General features: G+C 38.3%; 2 protein-coding genes across 2 annotated transcripts in view; one reads left to right on the plus strand and one right to left on the minus strand.

Annotated features, from left to right (window-relative positions):
• Positions 1-270: 270 nt before the first annotated feature.
• The window catches only part of LOC128868373 (uncharacterized), a 68,440-nt gene continuing 43,090 nt past the window's right edge, over positions 271-25,620 (plus strand). The window contains exon 1 of the mRNA XM_054110393.1: positions 271-759. Coding sequence (XP_053966368.1) covers positions 531-759 — 229 coding nt within the window. The 5' untranslated portion in view covers positions 271-530. The remainder of the gene's footprint in view (positions 760-25,620) is intronic.
• On the minus strand, positions 16,737-23,440 carry LOC128868717 (uncharacterized). Its single transcript, XM_054111141.1, has 3 exons — positions 23,334-23,440; positions 22,773-23,248; positions 16,737-16,750 (listed from the first exon to the last, which is right to left on the minus strand). Exons 1-3 carry the CDS (start codon positions 23,438-23,440, stop codon positions 16,737-16,739), a joined length of 597 nt encoding a protein of 198 aa, XP_053967116.1.

Here is a 25,620-nt window from a genome sequence, read left to right on the forward strand (position 1 = left end):
TTCTATGATCTTAAGCCTTTTATTTTATTATTACTGAAGTGAACGCAAACTTTTTCCGTTTAGTTTGAATGGCTTTTTAATTTTATGTGATCTCATTTTAAATTTGATTTAGTTATTGGTAGCGGTTACGTTTAAGTGAACTAAATAAAACTCATTAAAAAAAATTTCTGAAATATTTATTGTTTTGAACTTTTTCTAATGCAAAGAATATTTGCATAGGTGAACGCAGACTTTTTCTACTATGTGTATATTTTTATGCACTCTCAATAGGTCGAGTATTAATAAGCGGCTTATTTATTAAACAACGAGAGCAACTGCAGAAATGAGTGAACGCGCCTAAAAACGTGCTGCCATTGTGTTTGTGGCTATGTGTTGTATAAATAAAATGTGTAAGTAAGTGTGGCATGAACGCGTATGGCTATGGAATTACGCAGCATCCACATAGTTGTATATGTGGCACAAATAATTCCATTTGGTGCTGTGCGTAGACCAAAATAGACCCGTTCGTGTGTTTGCTATAATCCGCCGAGATGGGTGAACGCATAGCAGCTGCAGCTGCAACGGCGGTGAGTGCTGGTGGACGACACTCGCGTATCAGTCCAACACCTGGACGTGGTAGTAAGGTCGCCTACACCCTGTGCCCGCGCAACGAACCGCCCGATGAGAAGATGCAAGTGCAGAGACGAACGTCGACGTCGAAGGGGGCGCCGCCAAACTGTGTAGCCATACCCATGTCATCAATTCAGACGAATACGAAAGGTGAGTGTGGTATTTAGTTGAAATATTTTAAATATGTGTTTGTTAGTGAGTTAGTAAAGGCTGATCAATTTAGAGCTATCGAATTTTAAATTTTAATAAAAAAAACGAAAATTCAAATTGATTGGGCAATCTTTATTATCATATTTGTGTGTAGTCCCTTTCAAATGCTGTGGCCGCCACTGCGCCGTAATTCGGGCATTCGTAAACACCATTTTTGAATGACTCGCTGAAGGACTTCGGTCGGTATCTTGTGAATAACTTTAGTAATTTTAGCTTCCAATGCCTCAATCGAAGCTACTTTATCCTCGAAGCATTCAGACTTTACATTCCCCCACAAATAAAAGTTCAAAGGGTCCGAGATGAGAGAAACGACGACGCAGTAAGTCCATTGTGTCACAGACTGCATGGCAAGTAGCCCCGTCTTGTTGGAACCAAATGTTGTGGAGATCACGGGCTTCAATTTTCGGCATCAAAAAATCGTTTTTTATGGCGCGATAGCGTTTGCCATTCACTATTACATTAGCACCACCCTCGTTTTTGAAGAAATATGGGCCAATGCGCCCCATAGGCCGCACAAACCGGTTGTTTTCAATGGATGTAATGCCTGTTCTTGAATGGCAAGAAGATTAGAAATCCAATTTTATTATCGTCCTTCACAATCATCTTCTTCTCACACCTACATTTTCGAAAGAATCTCACGAGGTATGGCCAATGTATTGTCGTGGTGCAAGATCCAGTAATTTTCGGCCACTTCAATCCACTGCTAACTTTGATTACGGTTTTCGTGGTCATAATCAAGTATCCAGGTTTCATAACTAGTGACTACCAGACTTATCCAGTCTTTACCGTTGCCAGATTTCATTAAAAATTGGATTATAACAGGTTACTTGTAATATGATGGACTGGATGAACTAATATTTATTTCATCACTAAAAAACGTAGTTTAAGAAAGACTGTCGGTTCATAAAAAGACTTCAGACGATACTCACAGAGGCCCATTGTGGTGGCAGGGAAAGATTTTTTCCATTCCTATCCCATCCCGATCTTCTGAAAAATCCAATCCGTCCCTCCAGGGAGTACAACGCCGATTCTAATATTTTCTGCTTATTTGGATCGGCTTTGCAGAAGTTTGATTTTTAGCTTAATCATCAGTATTGCAGATGAAATCTAGTTCTAGTATTGTTATAGTTAGTTGTACTTAGTGGTTCAACTGCTTCGCGGGCTCCCCACTTTGCTATCAATCTAGTGACCTGTTGGCGTTAATGACTTGATTATTAGTATACCTTTTTTGGGTGTTTGACCGAGCTCCTGCTCCTATTTGTGGCGTGCCTCGAAGGGAGGGGCCTACAGTTTCAAGCCGACTCCGAACGGCAGATATTTTTTATGAGGAGTTTTTCCAGTTCAGAAATACACTCGGAGGTTTGCCATTGTCTGACGAAGGGCGACCGCTATTAGAAAAAAACGTTTTCTTAATTTTTGTGTTTCACCGCGATTCTAATCTACTTTCTCTCTGAATTCCTTGATTCAAACCTACTTTCTCGCTGAACCTATTCGGCTACGGCTTTGATACATTTACTTCGTCAAACTACTTGGACTTGATAATGAATCTACTTTTAAAAGCTTTTTACTGCTGGGTGTCTATTATAAGGCAATGCGAAGCAAGGTTTCATAGTTGATTCAGAACACTTAACATACCCTTTTAATCCCTAGTATATCCTCTTGGGAAAGTGCTAGCAAAATTAGGTTGCCTAAACAAAAGAGAGACATCGAGTTCTTCAAGAAACACCTTTGTCCTTATGCCACTGCCCATTTTGGTACAATCGATGTAGAGAGCAGTGGAATTCTCCAAAATTACTTTAAATCCTCTTAGTTCCTTCTAGAAAGAAGCTGCTTCTGTAATCTAACGAGCGCATTCTTAGTTGCTTTCGAAAACTCTGCGACCGGACACCCATGAACTGGATATGTAAATGCAATTAGTCACATCGTCAAGGGATGCCATCTGTATGAAGGTCATATTCGCGGAAAGAGACAAACTGAGCGCAGCACCTTCAGAAACAAAAAATACACTGCAGACTGAAGCAAGTACAGACGCACAGAAGATCAACAATTTAGACGTTTCACCAACCTAATCTTTCTCTTCTATACTATGCCCCAATCAAACACTCTATTAGTGAAGTTTGAGTGAAGCACGTCAATCGATTTTTTTTCCTATATGAGTTAGCCTAATTGGGATACATCCTTTCTTCGCTCTGCCACTATTGTATGACATTGAAAGTAGTAAATTTTAATCTACCCGAAATACATAGTAGCTCGTGAAGGCGCTGATTGAGAATTTGGGGACTTATTTATGTATGTCGGCCTCATCGAAGAGTAGTAAATTTTCCTAGCCGGCCCTTTAAGGTGTTTTTGGTCGTGCTGGTGATCTTGCTTGAAGTTTCTAAAATTCTCGCTGCAGTTCGTGGCGAGATGTTCATCCACCGGATAGTAGAATTCAGCGGCGTCTAGAAATCACTTCAATAATAATATCCAGTTCACGCTACTGGCTGCATCAGCGTGGTGGTCTAACATTGTCTCATCCAGCTCGTTTAGAGGAAGTGTACAGCCTTCAACTTGCTGCCGGCGACGCGTTTCCTATTGCATGATAAAACCTGAAAAACGCTTACGATATGGTACAAAAAAATCTTATTTTGAGGGAATTTTCATCGAATTTGACGTTCTCATAAGTTCCAATGTCGAAAATCCACTTAAGAAATCCTTGAGTATAAACAAAAAATGCATACTACATTTGCTTTCCGCACTCTAACCGACCATCCTCGAAATCTTCAGTCTTAACATTCTCAAATATGGATATGCACATATTCATATATGTGTGTGTCATCCTTTGTGAATAAATGACAACTGCAACGTTTACTTCAACCGATCCTGACTAAGTCCTTTGCGTTTCCGCTAGCCATTGACGCCACTCAATGCGGTAAAATGTTGCGTTTACAGATGAATTTCAATGCCGCAAAAAATACAAAAGAAACAAATAAATAGCAACACAAGTGTTCCACGCGAAAGTGCCAAGAAATATGTAAATAAAATAGAAAACAAAGACACAAAAAGCCACACAGAACTATTTACCACCACGACTTTCCATTTTTAAGTAACTCACAACCCTTCATTTGTTCGCTTTTCATTAAGTTTCAGCAGCACAGACGAAGTGAGCTGAGTAGGACAGAGGTGATGAGGGATGGTGAGATTTGTTGTGCAATTTAGCTGTGGCTGGCACTATTGTTTACGACTCGGTCGCATCTTGGCCAAAGTCTTAAATGCGCCTTTTGTGTATTTGTGGCTTACCACAAGAGCCAACAGGTATTTATCCTTGTGCTTGTGGCGTGATATATGTGTGAGTGTGTGTAGGCAAATGCTTGGCACAAAAATGATGAATGCATGCAAACTTTCGAGATTAATAATAATACTCGTAGAATATAGTAGGAAGTACAGTTACAGTTGTCAGTAAGTCTTTCATACACACATATTAACACATACATCCACATGTGCTTCATACCGAAAAATAAGACTTTCCCTTAGCGGCCTTCAGATTTGTTCAAAGTGCGCAACTCTCGAAAATATACAATAAATGTAAGTGCTGATAATTATTAAAAAAATAATAAAAAAAGGATTACATTTCTTGTTCTTAATTTAATTTATTTAACAATAAAATATTTTAGTTTTTTTAATATATTATTTTTAGTTTTGGAACATGAAAAACCAAGTCTGCCTATGCTAATTCTAGAAAAAATTACAAAACATAATTAATTCTTTTTTTTTAATTTTATTAATTTTGTTTTTACATTCAAAATATTTTAATTTCTTGGATCTTTTTTAATTTTTAAAGCCTTTGTTGGATTAGAAAAAAAAAATTAACAAATTGAACTTAAAAGACTAGGTAGCCTACTACGTAATTTTCGAGAAAAATAAAAATAAAAATAATAAAATACAATATAATAAATTTTTTTTAGGAATATTTGAAATTTCTTTTAATTTTTTTTACAAAAAAGGATTTATAAATAAATAAAAGAACAAAGGAAACACATTTTTTATTTGTAACTATTTAATTAAAAAAAAAAAAAATTATAAAAAAAAATGTTCATTACCATATCTGTCTCTCGAAAATTTTTAAAATTTTTTTTTAACGTTTAAATCACTTTTTAGATTTGATAAAGAAACGCAGGCTTCATATAAATTCTGTTTAAAGAAAGCAACTCTCGAAAAATAGTTACAAATAATTATAACTTGATTTGTTTAACAATAAAATATTAAGTTTTTTTTTTAATTAGGAAAATTTTAAATTTCTTTCTACAGTTATTTTTTTTACAGCTTTTGTAGATTTGAAAAAAAAAGTTTAAAGTACAACTCTATATATTAATTAATATTTTTTTTATAAAATAATAATTATTTAAAAATTTTTTTAAATTTTAATATTTGAACTAAAAAAAATTTAGATTTTCTTAATTACGAAAATTTAAAGCGTTCTTTAATCGTTTTTTAATTTTTTATAGCTCCTTTTAGATACGAAAAACAAAATATATTAACACATGCTTCATGCCATGTCGGTCCAAAGCACTAAAAAAATATTTTAAATTTAACATTTTAATTTTTAAAGCCGGTTTTAGATTTGAAAAAAGAAAAAAAAAACGCCTGGTTCATATAAATTCTGTTTAAAGTATGCAGCTTTCGAAAAAAATAATTCAAATAATAATTATTTTTTGAATTTGAATTATTTAACAATAAAATATACTATAAATTAGGAAATTAAAATTTTTTTTTTAATTTATTATATCACTTTTTAGATGCGGAAAACAAAATACATGCCACATGCTTCATGCCATGTCTGTTTAAAATACGAAAATTTCGAAAAAATAGTAATTAATGATTTCCATTTTTTAATAAAATATTAATTATTTTTAATTAAAAAAAATTAAACAAATTTCGTAACTTTTTTTTCACTTTTTAAAACCCTTTAGATTTAAAAAATTAACTCCTGCTTCAAATCTAAATATGAGACTTTCCCTGTGCCGTTTCCATGTCTGTTCGAAGTATTCAACTCTTTAAAATGTGCAATAAATTTTGTAAGCCCTGCTAATTAGGTAAAAACAATTCAGTTTTTTATTTAAATTTATTTAAAATATCATATAATATAAATTATTTTTAATTTAAAAAAATTTAAAAATTTTGTAACTATTTTTTACTTAATAAACTCTTTAGAATTAAAAAAAAACTCATGCTTCATAACTAAATATCAGACTTACCCTATGTGGTTTCCATGTATGTTCGAAGTATGCCACTTTCGAAAATATACTATAAACTTTTAAACTGCTAATTAAGTAAAAAACCATTAAGATTTTTTAAAATAAATTTATTGAACAATAAAATATTAGTTATTTTTAATTAAAAAAGTTGAAAAATTTCGAAATTTTTTTTATTTAATATTTAACACATTGACTGCCAAGGCACTTTCAGCAAATAAGATGCTCTGAGGCCACAGCATTTTTTTTTTTAAATCTCATCAGAGACGTCAAAATTGGAATTTAGGGTAGTGCAGGTAATATTTTTTGCTTAGAAACAGGCAGTTTTTAACTAATTAGTATGTCACACACATATGTTCGACGTGGCGCCTACCGACTTTTTTCAACTCAGGGCCATGGCGGACATATATGCACGACAAAAACATTGGCTAAACATCAAAATACATCGTCGTCATACAAGCTCTACTTCGGTTTGCAAAAACAAAACAATTGGGAGTATCTTGTTTTTACAAACAAACACCAAACAACGTTATATGACGACAATGTATTTTGATGTTTGAATCCGTTGACTATCAGTAGTAAATGCTTTTGTAGTGTACAAGAAAGCTACGAAAAAAAATAATGCACAAATACGATGGTTTAGAGAACAAATTACTTCATCACTTCTAAATTTGCAGAAGCCAGGAAAACATATGAAGCCAAAATCAGCCAATATTCATATTTTAAAAATAAAACTAAGTGCAAGTAATACAAAATTACGTCGAACATGTACTTTATGTTATTCCAGAATAAAACAAATGGAAGGAAGGGAGATCGCCAGAAAGAAGGCTAAAAGAGTATACACGTATTGCTCGGATTGACCCCAAGAGCCTGTGTTTAGAATGTTTTGGGAATCACCACAAACAAGTTTAATGGGTTCATTTGTATAACTACTTTGTAAAAATAATATGTAACAAATTTTTTGTTACTGCAATAAAATGAATTTAATTTTTTTTTCCAAACCAATTTTTTCCAATTGTTTTTTGAGCTGCGCCGAAGCCACTATAACAGAAATTTCATGGGAAGCCATATATTTTATTATTGCAATAAAATCATATTTATCGTCAATCGTTGCTGTGTGACATGGCGAGAGAGAATAATAGTCGTGTCGGACATATGTGTCCGACGTGGCGCAAACCGCATAGTACAGTGTCACACATATATGGCCGACGTGGCAGTCAATGTGTTAAAAAAAAATTTTATATTGAAAAAAAAAAAATTAAAACAACTTGTAACTTTCGAAAAAATGTATAAAAAAAGTCCCTTTATTTTTCCAAAATTAATTTTTTTGTAATTAATATTAATTTTTTTTTAATTAAGAAAATTTCGAGGAAAATTCTTAACAACTGTTTTATTTAATTTTTTAAAACTCTTTAGATTCGAAAAAATGTATTAACACATGCTTCTCTTCTAAAAATGACCTCTGCGGTTTCCAGGTCTGTACGTATCCCGGGGGGAAAAGCAAGAAACTGAAATTTAATTTATGCATTTTTTTTGATAATTAGTTCTTTTTTTTAATTTTAAAAAATAATAGGTATATACAATATACATTTTTTTAAATTTTATGAGTTTAATATTAAAATATGTAATTTTAGGAGTTGAAAAAATTGAAAACTTCGATTAAATTTTTATTTTTAATTTTTAAAACATTTTTTTAGATTCGAAAAAAAAAATATATATATATATATTGAAATTAATGAAAACTAAATTAGTTCTCGTTTTCCTCATTTTCGGCAAAAATTTCGCAATCTGCTTTGGCAGTGTCATTGACCCATTTTATCTGGTAGTTAAATAAATAAAATGTCCGTATAAATAAAATGTCTACTTGAAAAATGTGAATTCAATTCATGCAATGGTATTCGAGTTAACAGTCGGCCATATTGCAAAACGTAGTTTTACAAGCGCTTAACTTCATTTCTCAATACCTCCCAGCTGCAAAATAGAGAATTTAATCTTTTAAAAAAATTTTATATTCCTCTACAGGATTTGCTTTTTAGTAGTCATAACTATTGCCTGAGCCAAAAACCATAATTTCCTTCATAATTTTCCAAAATACTAAAAGGGGCTAGCCTTCAAATACTAAGAGCTAATTTTTCGCCCCGTTTTATTTGAGAAAAAATTTATTGTTGCCAACCGAAAATAAGGGATATTAAATAAAAACTTCTGAGTTAAAATTTTCGAGTGACAGAAACTGAATTCGTTGTACAAAATTTATTCAATCGATTTCTATGAATTGTAATTTTTTTCATGAATTAAGAGAAGCATCCTTCCGATAAATGAATTATCTATTTAGTAATTAATTGTTATTAATGGCAAATTTCTTGCTTAAATATACCAACATTTATTTAAGAGCAGTATTCAATTGTCCCCATACTATTTCATAAGCTACTTGTGAGCGTTTTAACTACCCACAATTTCATATACCTGCACGTTCAATGCTTTTGTTTGATTTCCTCCAGTTGATGGCATTGCAAATATTGCGGTCTCATTAATATCGCATCTACATAAATCAAGCCAGTGCTTCCTTTATGCGTTACGAAAATTGTCCGCGTACAACAGTAGATAAACCGTATAGATATATATAATCATGCACATGTGTATATATGTAAATTATATGAATAGGGATGCCAACATTAGCGCTGAAATTTCGGGATATTTTTAATGTAAATCCGGGTTGCCGAAATTACTTTCGGAATATAAAAATTCACTAATTTTCTTAGCTTTTGGTTTTTTGCTGAAAACTGGACGAATTTTTCTTACCATGTGAAGATATTAAAAAAAATGTTTGCTAAAAATTAAGGTCAAAGGTATTGCGCATACTTTGATCAATCCGAACCGAATAAAAAATTCCTAAAGCAGGAGCTAGTTAATAGATTGGATTAATATATCTTTTTAATCGTATTTACTTATGTAAGCTAAATTTACGAACATCTATGATGAAGGCTTTAAATTTTTCGTTGCCTCAAAAAACATTAGAGTGAATTTAAAACACTGGAAACATACTCTAATTTTAAAATGTGGCCATCAGTATGGGAAAGTATTTGAGTTGAGTCATCTAACGGTAATATAAATAATGTAAATTTTTTTTGCACATTTAGGTAGGTAGGTAGGTGAGATGGCTGTCGCAATGGCACACTTAGACCTTTAATAGGTCCATCCTATGAGTTCCTTTTCAAGCGATCCGGTAGCTTTAATAAACGAGCAAAGCTTCATTAGTTTTAGATGCGCTATGTCCGCTACATCAGCTAAAAATACCATGTAAAGAGTGCGGAGCCTCCTTGTCGCTAAGCTTTCACACTCATAAAAGATGTCTGACTGTTTCCTCTTCTTCTGTATTTAGACGAAATCGATATGTATATTATTGAGCTCTTATTAAAATGGAACATTTTATGCTACTGATTTTTAAGGTAATTAATAATATAATTATAGTGATGATTAGATTAAATTTAGATAGTTGTATTTTAAATGAAGACCAATTTGAAACGTAGTTATTCTTTAAAGCAATTTGTCCTTACGCTGATAAAGAATTAAATGTAGGGATAGCAATAATACTTTTTATAGACTAGAAATTTTTGATTTTTCATTTCTGTGGCTATTTCCTAAAATTGAAAAAGCAGAACTTCAGACAGCTGCTCTTAATTTTGTTAAAAAATACCCTTCTGATGTGTCGGAAGAAATCTCAATTGAGATGTGTCACTTGAAGAGTGTGTACAAGGCGAATTTTACTGGAAATTCGGAATGTTGTATGCCTCCGTTCGACTTGTTGAATGCCATCACAGCTAAAAACTTGGATACTCTGTTTCCGAACATCTGCATTGCTTTGCGAATATTCTGCACCCTGCCAGTATCGGTTGCCGGCGCCGAAAGATCGTTCAGCGCTTTATCAAGGATCAAAGACTACCATCGTTCTTGTTCAACTCAGAGTCGAGTAACAGGATTGGCAACTTTGTATTTGGATTCTGAGTTAGCAAGGAAACTCGACTTCGATGATATTATAAGCTCAGCTAAAGCAAGAAAAGCAGTCATTTTCAAATATTTGTAAGGCTCACAAAATGAATAATAAATTTTAACTTTTTTCAGCTGCGTTTTTTATTTCAGATCTGCTGAAGAGTTTTCTAAAACTCATTTTAATCAATATTTCATAATTAATTCTATCAAAAATTTTATCAATGAGTTTTTCAATGTTTAAATGTTATATTTTGATAAATAAAAACATTTTGAAGGGGCCCGCATCTCAAGTTTCCCCCGGGGCCCGAATACTCTCTCCACGGCCCTGAGTACAGGAGTCCTAATGACCAGTTAATACCCCTATCATTTTACTTATAGTTTTTCTGTTAAATCTTAACAAGCTGTTCTATGACTGTTTTTGACGAGTGTGTTTTAGATTCTATTGCTGCTTGCACTGCAATGATCAGGTAGGCGAAAAGATTGGCTAACTCCGAGTTTATCGGAGTAAATCCCTCCACCTACTCTGTTGTCTAGTTTTGAGCTATCTGTATAGATGTTTACATAATTTTTCTTAACAATAATTCCATTATACCATTCCTCATTGGAAGGAAGTACTGTGACGAAGGATTTATCTAAGTTGATATCCTTGGTCATCCTTGATACAGAGGATGTTATTAGGTAGCAATCGGATACTAATGCGCTCCTCGGTTGGTGCAGTAACTCTAGCATCTTTTAAAATATTAATAAATATTTTCATGTTACTTTCGTCAAACCGCATAATTTCTATCAATCATCGTATAGTATTGCTAATATTTTCTATCAATCATGAGTTCAAAGATCTAGGCACGATTTTTGACCCCCCTTTTTTCTCTCAAAAGCCACCATAACTTTGGTGTATCTACGAGTACTTCTTACTCTATCTTGGGGTTTGTATGACCTATTAGCTCTTCTGCTCTGCTCATTTCGTTCTAGACTATACATACATCATTTATCTGGAGACCTTGTCTCCATTGCATTTAAAAGAATTTAATGCGTTCAGAAGGCGTTTCTTAGATATGCTGCCAGTTCGTTAAAATTCTCCAATCCTATCTCTTCCTATGATTCCCGTTTGAATTCACTTAGTTTAAAGTTTTCAGAGAGTGGGAGGTCTACACTCACATTGGTTTTGGGTTTTAGTGAATTAAAGGAGAAATTGATTATTCATCTCTGTTACGGAGCATTCACTTTCATTTTTCTACTAGAACTCTGCATAACACCTCATCTTAAATGGCTTAACACGAATAACGCGCGTAATGCTGCTATTGCCGCGCACTTAAAGAATTTGATGAGATCTCGAGTTTTATTTCGCTTGACCGTTCGGTGTCCAAGAAGGAATTCGCTTCGGTGTCCAAGAAGGAATTTTATGAATTTTTGAACTCTGGTTTTTATTTATTTAATTATCTTTAGTAATTTATTTAAGCTCATATTAGCTGTAAGGTGTCTCTAAAAACTATAACTTATTATGTTTTTGGCTTGAAATAAATGATTTGAAATGAAATAAAACCTGACTTTGAAATCAAAAGCTATTTCTTGAATTGGCAATTTTGCACCTCCTACCATATACTATAGTAAATTTTTATAAAAAGGAAAAAGTCTGTAATTTGGATTAAGGCCAACTTTCATTCAATGATATTTTATTCAAAGCTTAGAGTACTCGTTTAACTTTATTTTTACTCGCAAAATTGATGTTGCTTTTAATAAAATAATATAATACCGCGTATTACGTCAATGGATTCAAAATATTTGACTACATTTCTGTGCGAAAAAATAAAATTCTAGAATGCAACATTTTAACAATCGGTATTATTAGACAATGGAATACAAAACTTCCAAATACCTTTAGTAGAAATTAAAATTGATGAGATCTAATAGCCATCAAAGCCTAATTGTCCCCGAATATTCCTACTTGTCTTCATCAAGTCTGTTCTCATTATTGCTGTGATGTAATTCAAGTGTTGCATCTGTCAAGTCTGTGATCGGTAGGAGTAACTCCAAAGGGGTAATACACGATTACATTAATTCTGTGCAATGAATGTTGTTGTGGTTAAACTGATACCAGTTCTCTGCCACACTCATTTCTACTATTAATAATCTTTTATGTTCCTGCAAGGCCGATAGCCCCAGCTGCTAGCTGCCTCACTACTGTTATGAAATTATTTATAATTATATTTTAATATATATAAAGAAATAAATAAAATATGTTTCTATTTATGCGTCTGGAATAAAATAGCAAATACTTATCTCTAAATTTATTTATTGTATATTTCATTTATACATACATACATTTATAGTTTAAGAGGTTAGGAGTAGTCCGAATTTTCAAAAAATTGGATTTTTTTAATAGGACTATGAATAAGTTCGTGCGGTTTTACAACAGATGGCGTAACTTGATTATTATTCCATCGATCCACATTTCCAAACATTCATTGGAGAGCTACTGTCGTAAGGCACAAACGTCAGTATAAGTTTTTTATTATATATTATTTATATTTTTTATAGTTTTATTTGAAGCGTAAACAACAATATTTTTACCACACTTGAAAATGTCGAATTTCGTGCCAAATAATGTGTTTTTGCGGGGAATTCTTCTTCATTATTTTAATATGAAGAAAAAAGCAGCCGAAAGTCATCGTATCTTGGTGGAAGTTTATGGTGAGCATGCTCTATCTGAGCGAACGTGCCAGAAGTGGTTTGCACGCTTTAAAAGTGGTGATTTTGGCTTGGAAGACGAAGAACGCGAGGGTGCGCCGCCAAAGTTCATGGATACCGAATTGGAGGAATTGCTCGATCAAGATCCGGCTCAAACGCAAGAAGAGGTTGCAAAAACTTTGGGAGTTGATCAATCAACCATTTCCAAACGTTTAAAAGCCATGGGAATGATCCGAAAGGTAGGCCATTGGGTGCCGTATGAATTGAAGCCAAGAGACGTTGAACGCCGTTTTATGGCATGCGAACAACTGCTTCAACGGCACAAAAGAAAGGGTTTTTTGCATCGAATTGTGACTGGCGATGAAAAGTGGGTCCATTACGACAATCCAAAACGTCGGGCAACGTATGGATACCCTGGCCATGCTTCAACATCGACGTCGGCGCAGAATATTCATGGCCTGAAGGTTATGCTGTGTATCTGGTGGGACCAGCTGGGTGTTGTGTATTATGAGCTACTGAAACCGAATGAAACGATTACGGGGGATGTCTACCGACGACAATTGATGCGTTTGAGCCGAGCACTGCGAGAAAAACGGCCGCAATACGCCGATAGACACGACAAAGTTATTTTGCAACATGACAATGCTCGGCCACATGTTGCACAAGTGGTCAAAACATACTTAGAAACGCTCAAATGGGATGTCCTACCCCACCCGCCGTATAGTCCAGACCTTGCGCCATCCGATTACTATCTCTTCCGATCGATGCAACATGGCCTGGCTGACCAGCACTTCCGTAATTACGATGAAGTCAAAAAATGGATCGATTCGTGGATTGCGGCAAAACCGACCGAATTTTTCACAAAGGGAATCCGTGAATTGCCAGAAAGATGGGAAAAAGTAGTAGTAAGCGATGGACAATATTTTGAATATTAAATTTGTAACCATTTTACGTCAATAAAGTTTCAAATTTCGAAAAAAAAACCGCACGAACTTATTCATAGTCCTATTATTAAAGGATAATATCTTAAAAACATTGTGTGAAAATTTGATGTGAATCCGACAAATACTTCTCGAGTTATTTAACAATTAACAAAGGGCGCTCGGGCGCTCCGAAGCGTTCGAGAGCAAGTAGCTAGCATTTAAATGCACTTTTCTCAAAACTATGTTTTTTGAACTGGTGATCACTGTAACTTAAAAACCGTTTGGTAGATTTCAATAAAATTTATACTGCTTTTGAAAAACCTAAAAAATTCGTGACTGATTAAAGGAGTTTTTTTTTCAAAAATTTCGATTTTTTTAACAATTATTTGTCGGGGTTTTTCTCGAAAATCTAAAAAATATTTCCTGAGCCGTTAAAGTGCCGCCTTTAGCTTTTCAATTATTGCTTGCTTATCGACGTACACCTTTTCTTTCAAATAATCCCAAAGAAAGAAGTCCAACGGTGTCAAATCACATGATCTTGGCGGCCAACTGACATCGCCGCGAAGTGAGATTATTCGGTCATGAAATATTTCGCGCAAAAGAGCCATTGTTTCGTTAGCTGTGTTACAAGTGGCACCGTCCTGTTGAAACCACATAACGTGCACATCTATATCTTCCAATTCGGGCTAAAAAAAGATCGTTATCATCTCACGATAGTGAACATTATTCACAGTAACTGCCTGACCGGCCTCATTTTGAAAAAAATACGGCCCAATGATGCCGCCGGCCCATAAACCCCACCAAACAGTCACTCTTTGTGGGTGTATTGGTTTTTCGGCAATCACTCTTGGATTATCATTCGCCCAAATGCGGCAATTCTGCTTATTGACCAATCCACTGAGGTGAAAATGTGCCTCATCACTGAAGATGATTTTCTTCGAAAATTGGTCATTCACTGTTGCCATTTCCTGCCACCATTCTGACCATTGACGGCGCTTGAAATGGTCAAGAGGCTTTAGTTCTTGAGTCAATTGCACCTTGAAAGCATGTAAATGCAAGTCTTTATGCATAATGCTCATCAACGACGAGCGTGAGAGGTGCATTTGTTGGGCATGACGAGGAGTTGAGGTGGACGGCTCTTTAACCACACTATCGCGAACAGCTGCAATATTTTCAGCAGTACGTGCTGTACGAGCAGGCACTGGTGTTTTCACATCTCCTACAGACCCGGTTTGCTCAAGCTTTTGCACAATTTTTCCGATTGTACGCACATTTGGACGATTAAATTGACCGAAAAAATCACGAAGTGCGCGATATGCATTTTGATTTGAACGCCCGTTTTCATAATAAGCCTGAATAACTTTACCGCATAGCTCGATTGTGTATCTTTCTATCGTTCAAATTGAGTTAGTCTGAAATTGAAAAATGTCAAATTAAATGCAGAAAAAAACTTGACGTTTAGGTGTGGCTTACATTCAACATCGGCCCTGGAACCACCCTTTATAAGTAAAATCCTGCTTGACAAGATCATTAACTCTAGTGGGTCCCGATCGCTTAACCTGTTCAGTAAGAAATACAGTTGTCTTGTATCTGAATGTCAGTTCTTAATTTTTGCTGTTCGTCTTTGGGACGCTCTATGACAAAAGATCAAAACCATTCGAAGTACATTGCGCTTAAAAAACGAGCTCCTCCATTATTTTGGCCACTAAGTTGTTGCCATGCAGGTACACGTATATGTTCTTCTAATGCTTACTTGTTCTTCTCCTCCTACTTCCAACCATTTACAACTTACTATATCTCCTTGTCAAAAGTTTTTTCCCAAACACTCCTCTCTTTTTAATGTTATTTTTAATCTCTTAGAAACACAAATACTGTAAAAAAACTTATGGTTGTGTGTTTGATTAATAAAATAAAAGTAGAATAAAATAAATAAATAAATATAAAAATAATTGGTTTTGAATTTTGTAACTTTCAATGGGTTTATGTATAATAAAGGACTAAAAAGTCTAACAGATATAACCCAATTTTTTAACAAAATAAATAATAATACCTACATTCACCTACATTTTAACATGAAGAAAATTAATAAAATATTTTGGTACCCATATCAACCGTTCCCGTGAATTTTATTAACGGAATTAGAATGACAAAAACATTAAAATTCTGTAATCCCGAATTCGTGAAGTCCCGATATCTCAGTATTGACATCTCTAATATAAAATCACATTTTCATATGATTAAATATTTGCACAGGAATTTATTTTTTGCGACCATAACCAAACATAGTTGAGCACAGATGAAATCACATAAACTTGAAAATACAGAGAAACACTCACACATGCATACATTGTTAAAATTTCAGCCTACTTAAAATACCAAAGTATGAGTACTCGTAAGTAGAGTGTACGTGTGGGAAATGGCTTCTTGTTGTTGCACTCAAAATCATAATACAATAAAAAGTCCCAGCATTGTAACAAAATAATTTTGTAGGCCTCTCTCAAAGTTTACAACAGCAGCATAAAATTTGTAAGTCACCTGCTTTTCTGAGGGAAATTGAATAAATTCTTGCTACACGGCTACAAGGACAACCTTTTTATAGTAGTTTTGTACTTTCGTTCTTCTTTTTTATTCTCTTAGCATCCTTTTAATGGCTCTTTGGTTTGGAAAGGCAAGGCGAAATGCCGCAAAATATTATTTCTTTGATACGAACTTGGTGGCATTTTACCAAGGCACGATTTTTACGATTTTATGGGATGAATTATGGGCGATAATTTTTTTATTTTTTATGTATGGTAAATATATTTATTTGTGTGTCTCATTTTTTATATTTATGTGTGTGTGATGTGCGGTGTAATAAATAATGATTTATTGTGGAGGAAATTCAGTTTAAAGTTGAATTTCAAATTCTACTATAAGTGAAATGAGCTGTGTATATTTACATTGTGTATATAAAAGTCTGTATTGTAATCACGTGCTTATAAAAATTATACAATCGACGATAGCACCGACTTGGCGCTCGAAGTGATGACCATAAGCCCGTAGCATACTTCCATGGAATAACCATGTCCTACACCGACCTGATAAAAATTTAACCACCAGATTCTGGAAATAATCCAGATAACAAACTACTTGAATTAGCAATTGAAAGCACACAACCATTCACGATATCTCATCTCAATTTTCAGCGATACTCCTTTTTATTTCGTCGCCAATGTTAACAAACAAAAATGCCGCATATAGGAATTGGAAAACAAGCTCTGAATTATCGAGTGTTTCTTATATCTCTAAAGTGTGAGGGTTTGAAAGCTCTTGGAGACTCTCTCTGTTTTTTAGAAAATGTGCTATGATTTTAGTAGATTAAAATCTAATTCACAGTTTCAGCAAAATGCCACCCAATTCTGATACTAAATTAACTGGCAATTTGAAGCGCTGAGTACGTTAATCCTGCCATATGTTGTCTTTGTGTTTGTGTTGTTAATTGTGAGAATCGAAGCCGTAATTTAATCCCATTAAACTGTTCTCTGTCCGGTATTTCTAAAGATAGATGCCCATGCTTAATTTAGAAACGATTCAGGCTTTTGGTGCGAGTATCAGTTGAGCAAAGAGAGTGCGGAAGAACCAGAAACTATGAAGTGGATCTTAGAAAATTGAGTTTAAAGGAAACTCTATTGGGATGCTTGCCTAAGCAGTCACATGAATTTATGAATTTTTATCAATAATGGGAATATCTACTTTTTCTTAAAAACACATAATTTACCAACAAAAATAAAGATTTGTTAATTTTCCTTGTGCTTTAAAGATAAACTCATATTTGGACTACCCTTTACGAAGAGTTTGGTCTCATGTAAAACCATTTGTGTAATCATTAAAAAGTACACTGACAGTCCAAAGAAAAATTTAGTGGTTCCGATTGCAGTCGGTTCTACTTTATCGGAACGATCCGGATTTATATCCGGTCAAGAACTGTCACTTTAGCAGCATTCCCTGTATATGCATGGGATATCTTGTGGACTTTTTCTTGTTGCTCCTTCGCTGTGACTGAGACGTCGGGTTCGTACGTGACTACCATGAGGTTGATTTTCGGTTTGTTGTCCACTGTGAACATGAAACATCAGTTGAGAGATGGATAAATAAATAATCAGATAGATTTATAGATACATAGATTGATAGAGAATTATTGAGTAGCAGAAATTAAGGTACCTGAATGATCTTTTGTATCTCCTTAAAACGTCTCTAACGCTGGTTACAAGAGACTGTTACCCTCACTAATGAACACAACGAGCTTTAAAAAAAAAAAATAATAATATTAATAATAATAAGAAAAAACAAAATAAAAAAAAAAATATGTAAAGGTGGCGCAAAATTAATCATTCAATTTTGTTTTTCAATGGTGATAGAACTCATTTAAATTCAAAAAAAATAATAATAAGAAAAAATAAATCTAAAAAAAATATGTAAAGGTGGCGCAAAATTAATCATTCAAGATTGTTTTTCAATGGTGATAGAACTCATTTCAATTACAAAAATAATAATAATAATAATAAAAAAGAAAAAAAAATTAGAAAAAAGTATGTAAAGGTGGCGCAAAATTAATCATTTAATTTTGTTTTTCAATGCTTATAGAGTTCATTTCCAAGCTGGTGTTTTGCTTGTTCCCCCATCTATCCCGTATATTTGTGGAGCATTCGCCCGTCCGCAGCCTGATGACGCGTCCGTTGGGATACAATCAACTCTGCACGTTTGATACTCCAAATATTAGTTAAAGGGATCTACAAGGTGAAGTCAAAAATAAGCAAGACTGGGTTCATAAAAATGTTTTTGATGGCGCCATCTTTTTAATGAGTTGGAAGTTGCAGTGGAAGCGAAGTTATTGCGTCTAAAATGCGTTTCGAAAAAAGAGCTAAAATCAAATTTTGTTTTAAAATCGGGTAAAACGTTTACCGAAACATTTGAATTGATGAAAAAAGTTTCTGGCGATGATTGTCCTTCTCGTGCCGGAGTTCATGAGTGGTTTACACGTTTGAGAGATGGCAATGACAATGAACATACGGGCCGCCCAAAATCAGTAATAACCGAAAACTCCATCGAAATTGTTCGTAATTTTATCAGAAATGAACCGAAATCGTCGTTGAAATTGATGAAATTGGAGTTGAATATCTCCAAAATATCGATTTATCGCATTTCAACTGATCATTTGGGCTTACGAAGGGTCTGCGCACGTTTCACTCAGAATTCAACATTCCAAAGACCTCATTAGAGAGGCGAACATCCTTTACAACATTGTAACTGGTGATGAAACGTGGTGTTTTCAACATGAACCTGAAACTAAGTCAAAGTGCCAAAGTGCCGAATGGAAGACCCCAGACGAACCACCACCTAAAAAATCGCATTTAGAGAAGACAAAAATCAAGTCGATGCTCATTTGTTTTTACGTTTCGAAGGGAATTGTGCACAAGGAGTTCGTGCCAACGGGCCAAACCGCAAATGTATTCTCGATCTTGGCATTTTGAAGCATTTGTCGAATGGGCCCTGAATACCTCGAAGGTGCACGATAATGCACCATCTCAACGATCCACTCTTGTGACTGATTTTTTGACTAGAAATCGCATTTTAACCATCATTCACTCATCGTATTCACTTGATATGGCTCCCTGTGCAATTTACCTATTCAGAAAATTGCATTTGGCCATGAAAGGAAAACGTTTTGGGTCCGTAGAGGCCATCCAAAAGTCTTGCACCGACATCCTGAAGGACATTTCGGTCAATGAACGGAAAAATTCTTTCAAAACTCCCTGTATCGAGGCCAGAGGGGAATATTTTGAATAAATGAACAAAGGTTAGGTTAGGTTAAATGGCTGCCCTAGCTAAAGGGCTCACTTGGACAAATGTTAGTAAATTCGTCCGTTGTGGTGCCATACATGGGAGAGGGGAAAGGAGATGGGAAGGAAGAAGGAGCCTTGGGATTAGATACGATGATGACCATACATTTTACGACGGCGCCGACGGGGGCTGATTTGCGTTCATAGTTAGCCGTAACAAGCTACTAATGAACTTCACCAACTTCATGATATCTATAGCGGCTATATCCGCAGGCGTAGCAAAAAAGTGAGAGACCAGATATCTAAGTCTTTGCCAGACGAGAGCAGGGCAGCTGAGAAGAAGGTGTTGAGATGATTCCACCTCGTCCTCCAGACAGTTTCTGCAGAACGGACTTAAGGCAATCCCAAGTCTTACGGCGTGAACACCTAACGGACAGTGTCCGGTAAGGATGCCCACCAAATTTGAGAGCTGGGGTTTTGTTAGCCTTAGGAGTTCCCTTGAGCGTCCCCGATCTACCCGTGGCCAGAAGGATCTCGCTACCTTGCACGTTTGCGCAGTAGCCCAGCGCTCGCTGAGTTGACTCGAGGCCCATCTTTCCAGGAGCAGACCACAGGTTCTCAGGGGAACCCCAATTCTCTCATTTAGCGACGAAACCGTCTCCAAAGTTCCCTGTCTAGCCAGCTCATCAGCCCAGCAGTTTCCCTCTATGCCGCTGTGCCCGGGAACCCAAATGAGCCTGATGATGAAGTATTCGGATGCAATCGAGAGAGAAGCCAGACATTCTCCGACCAATCTCGAGCGCACAAACAGCGAGCCCAAGGCCCTAATTGCCGATTGGCTTTCGGAGTAGATATTTACTTCCTTAACGGTAATTACCGAATTGAGCAACCAGTCCACCGCTTCCTTAATTGCGGATACCTCCGCTTGGAAAGCACTACAGTGGTCCGGGAGCCTAAATTTAAGTTTGATGGGAGGCTCCTTACAGAATACTCCCCCACCAACCCTTCCGTCCAACTTCGAGCCATCCGTGAACATGTTTACCATGCCTTGCCGCCGAATGTTGCACCCCGCCCACTCATCCCTTGAGGGAATGTGGGTAGACAAAGGTCCGCTCGGACTTAGCGTGGGTGTACAGTGGTCCAGCACCATAGGGATGAACTCAAAGTTTTTAAGAATGCTAGAGTGTCCGTAACTTAAGTCTAGCCTATGGCCCGAACACCTTTTTCCTACAATGTCCACGGGCGCCACATTCAGCATAGCGTTAAGCGCTAGAGTAGGAGTGGTACGGAGAGCCCCACTGATTCCAATGAGGGCAGACCTTTGTACCTTTTCCAGCTTCTTAACTGATACCATCCTTTCTAGCGAGTTCCACCAGACAAGGTCTCCGTATAGCAAGATTGGTTTTATAATCGTGTTATAAAGCCAAAAAGTGACTTTAGGCGAGAGGCCTCATCTTTTGCCGATAGCGCCCCTGCAACTATACAAGGCGACTGTTGTTTTACTGATTCTCTCCTCAATGTTTGGCTTCCATGTAAGACCTCTGTCAAGGGTGAGTCCCAGGTACTTCACCTTGTCAGAGAGCGCCAACGGAGCGCCCGATATTGAGGGGAGAAACACTCTTGGTACTTTGTATTTCCTCGTAAATAAGACGAGCTCCGTCTTCAGAGGATTAATCGATAGGCCGCAATTAGCGGTCCAATTTATAACTAGATTCAGATAACCCTGCATCAGTTCCATCAGAGTATCTAGAAACTTGCCTCTGACAATAAGTGCCACGTCATCCGCGTAGGCAATCACCTTACAGCCCCTCCCCTCCAGCTCCTCCAGTAGACCGTTAAGTACGGCAACCCAGAGTAGTGGCGAGAGAACACCGCCTTGCGGAGTGCCTCTGTTCACTTGCCGGCGGAGAGAGGTGTCACCCCATTCTGCCACGACCGTTCTATCGGTAAGCATCGTGTGGATAAGCCTTATGAGTTCGGTTCCGACTCCTAGTTTACCTAGCGACCTGGTGATTGCCTCCGGGAGGACATTATTAAAAGCCCCCTCAATGTCGAGGCAGGCACCCACAGTGAACTCCTTCTGGTGGAGGGACACCTCGATATCCTTAACAATTGTATGCAAAGCAGACTCTACCGATCTGCCTTTACAGTAAGCATGTTGAGCGTACGATAAACGCCCCCGAGGAATTTCACTCCTTTTGTGCAGATCAATCAGCCTCTCCAGGGTTTTTAAGAGGAACGAGGAGAGACTGATTGGTCTGAAATCCTTAGGGGATACATGTGAAATCTTACCTGCCTTGGGTATGAAAGTTACTCTCACAGCCCTCCAAGATCTGGGTATGTAGCCCCTATCTATGCAGCTCGCGTAGATAGGAAGAAGCCAATGACAAGATACCTCAGCAGATTTCTGCAGTTGAGCCGGTATAATGCCATCGGGCCCAGGTGACTTGAAGGGTTTGAAAGAGTCAATCGCCCAAGCCAGGCGTCGCTTATTCAGCCAGCGGTGGTGGGTGTGTAGAGTGCTATGCGTCCTATCCCAGCCGATATTAAGCGAGTCCGGATTTGTCGGAAAATGGGCGTCAAGGAGTAACCATAGTGACTGCTCGTTGCTCATGGTCCAGCACCCGAGCTGTCTTTCAGGTACCCCATAGGTGTGGAATTCCTCGAGAGAATACGCCTGAATCTCGCGGACTCATGACAGCCCTCCACGCTTTCGCAGAATCTCCGCCATGGGTCTCGCTTCGCTTTCCTGATTTCGGACTTGTAAATACCCAGTCCTACTTTGTACAGTTCCCATCCCGAGGGAGACTTAAGTCTTCTGGCTCTGTTAAAGAGCCGCCTACATGAAGCCCTGATTTACGAGAGCTAGGTTGTCCACCAAGGCGGCTTTTCCTTTTTGGGGGGCGGTCTTAGTGGACAAGCGCTCTCGAGGGCTCTGTTGCACGCAGCGGTGAATGTCTCCACCAATACATCTATAAATCCTTCCGAGAGATCCGCGTTTTCTTGCGGTGCTTCCGGAAGGAAAACCTGCAGGTTTCTGCAGTATAGGTCCCAGTCCGTGCTCCTAAGGTTCCTGTAGGAGGATCTATTCGGTTTGGTTTCATTCAGAGAAAACTGGATGTATCTGTGATCCGAAAAGGAATGAGCGCAGAGCACCCTCCAATCAGATATTCGATACCTTAGTGTAGAAGAGGCTAAGGTGAGGTCAGGCACCTCTTCCCTGACCGCCGTAATGAAGGTTGGATCCTTACCTCTATTGCAAATAACTAAGTCTTCGCTTATAATAAAATCAAAAAGTGACTCACCTCTTGAGTTGATATCCGAACTTCCCCAGCAAGTGTGATAGGAATTTGTATCGGTTCCGATAATGACGTCGATTTTCCTCCGCCTCGCCTCGGCTAGGGCCTCCCTTAGCAGCAACGGAGGTGGCTCCACCTCGTCATCGTGCGCCATATAGGCTGAGATCAGCCAGAGTCTCCCGGTGGTGCTCTCCAGGCTTATAGAGACAATGTCCTCATTGCTGAAATTAGGCAAAATGAATGCTTTTAGTTCTTTTCTGATGAGTATGCAGGATCTTGGTTTACCTGCACCACTGTGAACCATCAGTAAATAGTTTTTCGTCCTGATTCCAGAGATACCGCTACTGCTCAGCCACGGCTCCTGGATCAGGACTACGTCGACTCCACCTTGCTCAAGGTGGATTAGTAAGTTGGCGGAAGCTGCCTTAGAGTGCTGGAGATTTATTTGAAGAATCTTCATCTTTAATAATCTTCTCCAACATCTTGAGGTCAGCCTCCTCACTATCCGAGGCCAGAAGCCCCTCCTCCTCCGCCCTGTCGAACAGTTGCCCGATACTGAAGACTGACCCCGCTAGAGAGCGGGCGTCGTCAGCACTGCCCCCATCCGACATGACAGATTCCACATCCATCTCCACGGGAGCTTCCTCTACCGTGGGCCTATCCCCTCCCAGCATTACCGAGTTGCAGAGGCATTACCCCTGGCATCGGTCTGGTAAACCTTCATGGCTACCTTCTCGAAACCATAGGTGATGATCCCTTTAGTTTCAGCAAGAGGTCCGAGGGACTCTGCATTTAGCAGAATCAGCGCTTGCCGAAAATGTCCTTCGGACTTCTCCACCTTGACTACCTTCCAGTTATGCGTGGGAAGTTTCGGGTTACAGTAACGGAGGATTTCCTCCATATCCTCTGGAGCAGAGGGCTCTGAGGGAAGCCAGACCCGGGCGCGCGGACGAAGAGGTAGGTCCTTTTTGTCCACAGCTTCCAGCTTGGCTCCCTTCCAGACCTCCCCCACCAGAGCTACTGCCGCCCTGTACATAGTAGCCGACCGTTCATCGGCCCACACTATCCGCTTAAAGGTGCCGTGGTGCCACCCGGCACTCTCACAGCACGGTGGAGGTCCAGGGTTTTCCCTTACCACCTTCATAAATACCGCAGAGATGGCCGATGCCACTATTTTCCACTCGTCCCTGGAAATGGCGCCATCTTCCCTGCTGTTGTCGACCACCCCCAGAGTGATGTATCGCGCCTGCTTAGCGACTTCGCTAAAAGATTTCGGCGGACCGCCCCCAGTCCTCGGCTTCTTCGGCCGGAGAATTTCCTCCTCTTGAGAGCGTTGCCGCTTCACTGCCGATTCTACTGGCGGTGCTACCGCACCCACCCTTTCCACTCGGCCTTTCTCTGCCCCACTAAGTACCATCCTGGCCCACTCAAGCATCCTTAAATACTTCTCAGGTACCTGCGAAGCATTTTGGCCGCCGTAGCGTTCCAGGATTTTAGCGGCTATGCGTTGGTCAGAGAAGGCTTTCCTGCTCTGTCCTGGCTGCCGTTTAGGCCTAGCAAGGGACCCCTGAAAAGAAGCCCCAGAAACCCCCGGAAAACTTGGGGAAAACCCCTTACTGGTACTGGCCATCCCCTCCAGTCCTACCTCACTACGGGTCGCAGGCGGTTCCGCAAGCGACCGTCTACCTACGTGAAGCGGGTTCCCGCTCACCCCCCCCTGGGATGGTGCTCGAAGTCGATTCCGACTTCCTCCCAGAGCCCCACCCAGATAACGCTTTGAGCGTCGACTCCGACGCCCTTCCGCCCCTACTTGTTTTGTCCCCCTGGGCTGCCTCTCGGTTAGGGCTGGTTAGAGAAGGCGGTTCCGCCCCTCTTTCCTTAAGTGAGGAGACCTTGGGGCTCGGCTCCGAATCCCCACAGCCGCCTAAATTCCTAGGGTTTTTGTAATTGGTTTTGTTTTTGTTGTTGTTGTTGTTTTTGTTGGCGCTGTTGTTCATGTTTATTTAATTGGGTCCCCACTCAGAGCCGCTATCCATAACTCGAAAGTGTAGTCGTCCTTAAGTGATCCCACGGTTATCTGTGCCGAGGCAGGGAGGCCGTGCTAGGGTTGACGCATACCCTTATGAGGCATGCGTTCAGAGCCAGATCGGACGCAAAGCGGGAGTCCTCTCAACTGCAACTACACCACCAACCCAATGGCGACGAGTTTGGAACGTACTCCGAGGCTGGCCAGGGTTTTAACGGGACGGGGGCAGTCACGACATTTGCCCACCAGCCGTTTCGGTTGAGTTTCACCCCAGCGTACTCAGGTGGCAGAATGCCGCAACCACCAGCTCAGGAAACGAAGTTCAGGTCCAGAAAGTCTAGAGAATGCCAAAATAATGCAGGGTCGTCACCGTTCAGGTTTAAGGCCGTTAAGGCCGCAGATCATTTGGCGTTACCCAGGGTGCACCACGCGGAGGCGATCTGCCCTACACCCCATAAATGAACAAAACTCCTGTCGTTTCTATTTTAGTCCAGTCTTGTTTATTTTGGACTTCACCTTGTATATCTTAAGTATATAAATATATATTTTATGGCCTTTACCCGCTCCATTGCTTGTCTGTTTGTATAGTGCAACTGCCCGACGCCATTTGCAAAAATTACAAATCTTCCAATAGGGTGACTAATTTTGCGCCACCTTCTATTTCCATTTCTTATACGTGCGACTGCTCACCAGCGTACGCCAATTAACAATCTTGCTTTTATGAATTTAGTATCCTTGTCCACAATTTGTGATTGAGTTGCAAAGGTAAAAATTCCTTTTCTCTACTTAAAAAAGTTGATGCAAATACCAAACCGGCATTAGCTAACA

This window comes from Anastrepha ludens, chromosome 6, assembly GCF_028408465.1.
Source record: "Anastrepha ludens isolate Willacy chromosome 6, idAnaLude1.1, whole genome shotgun sequence".
Taxonomy (NCBI): Eukaryota; Metazoa; Arthropoda; class Insecta; order Diptera; family Tephritidae; genus Anastrepha; species Anastrepha ludens.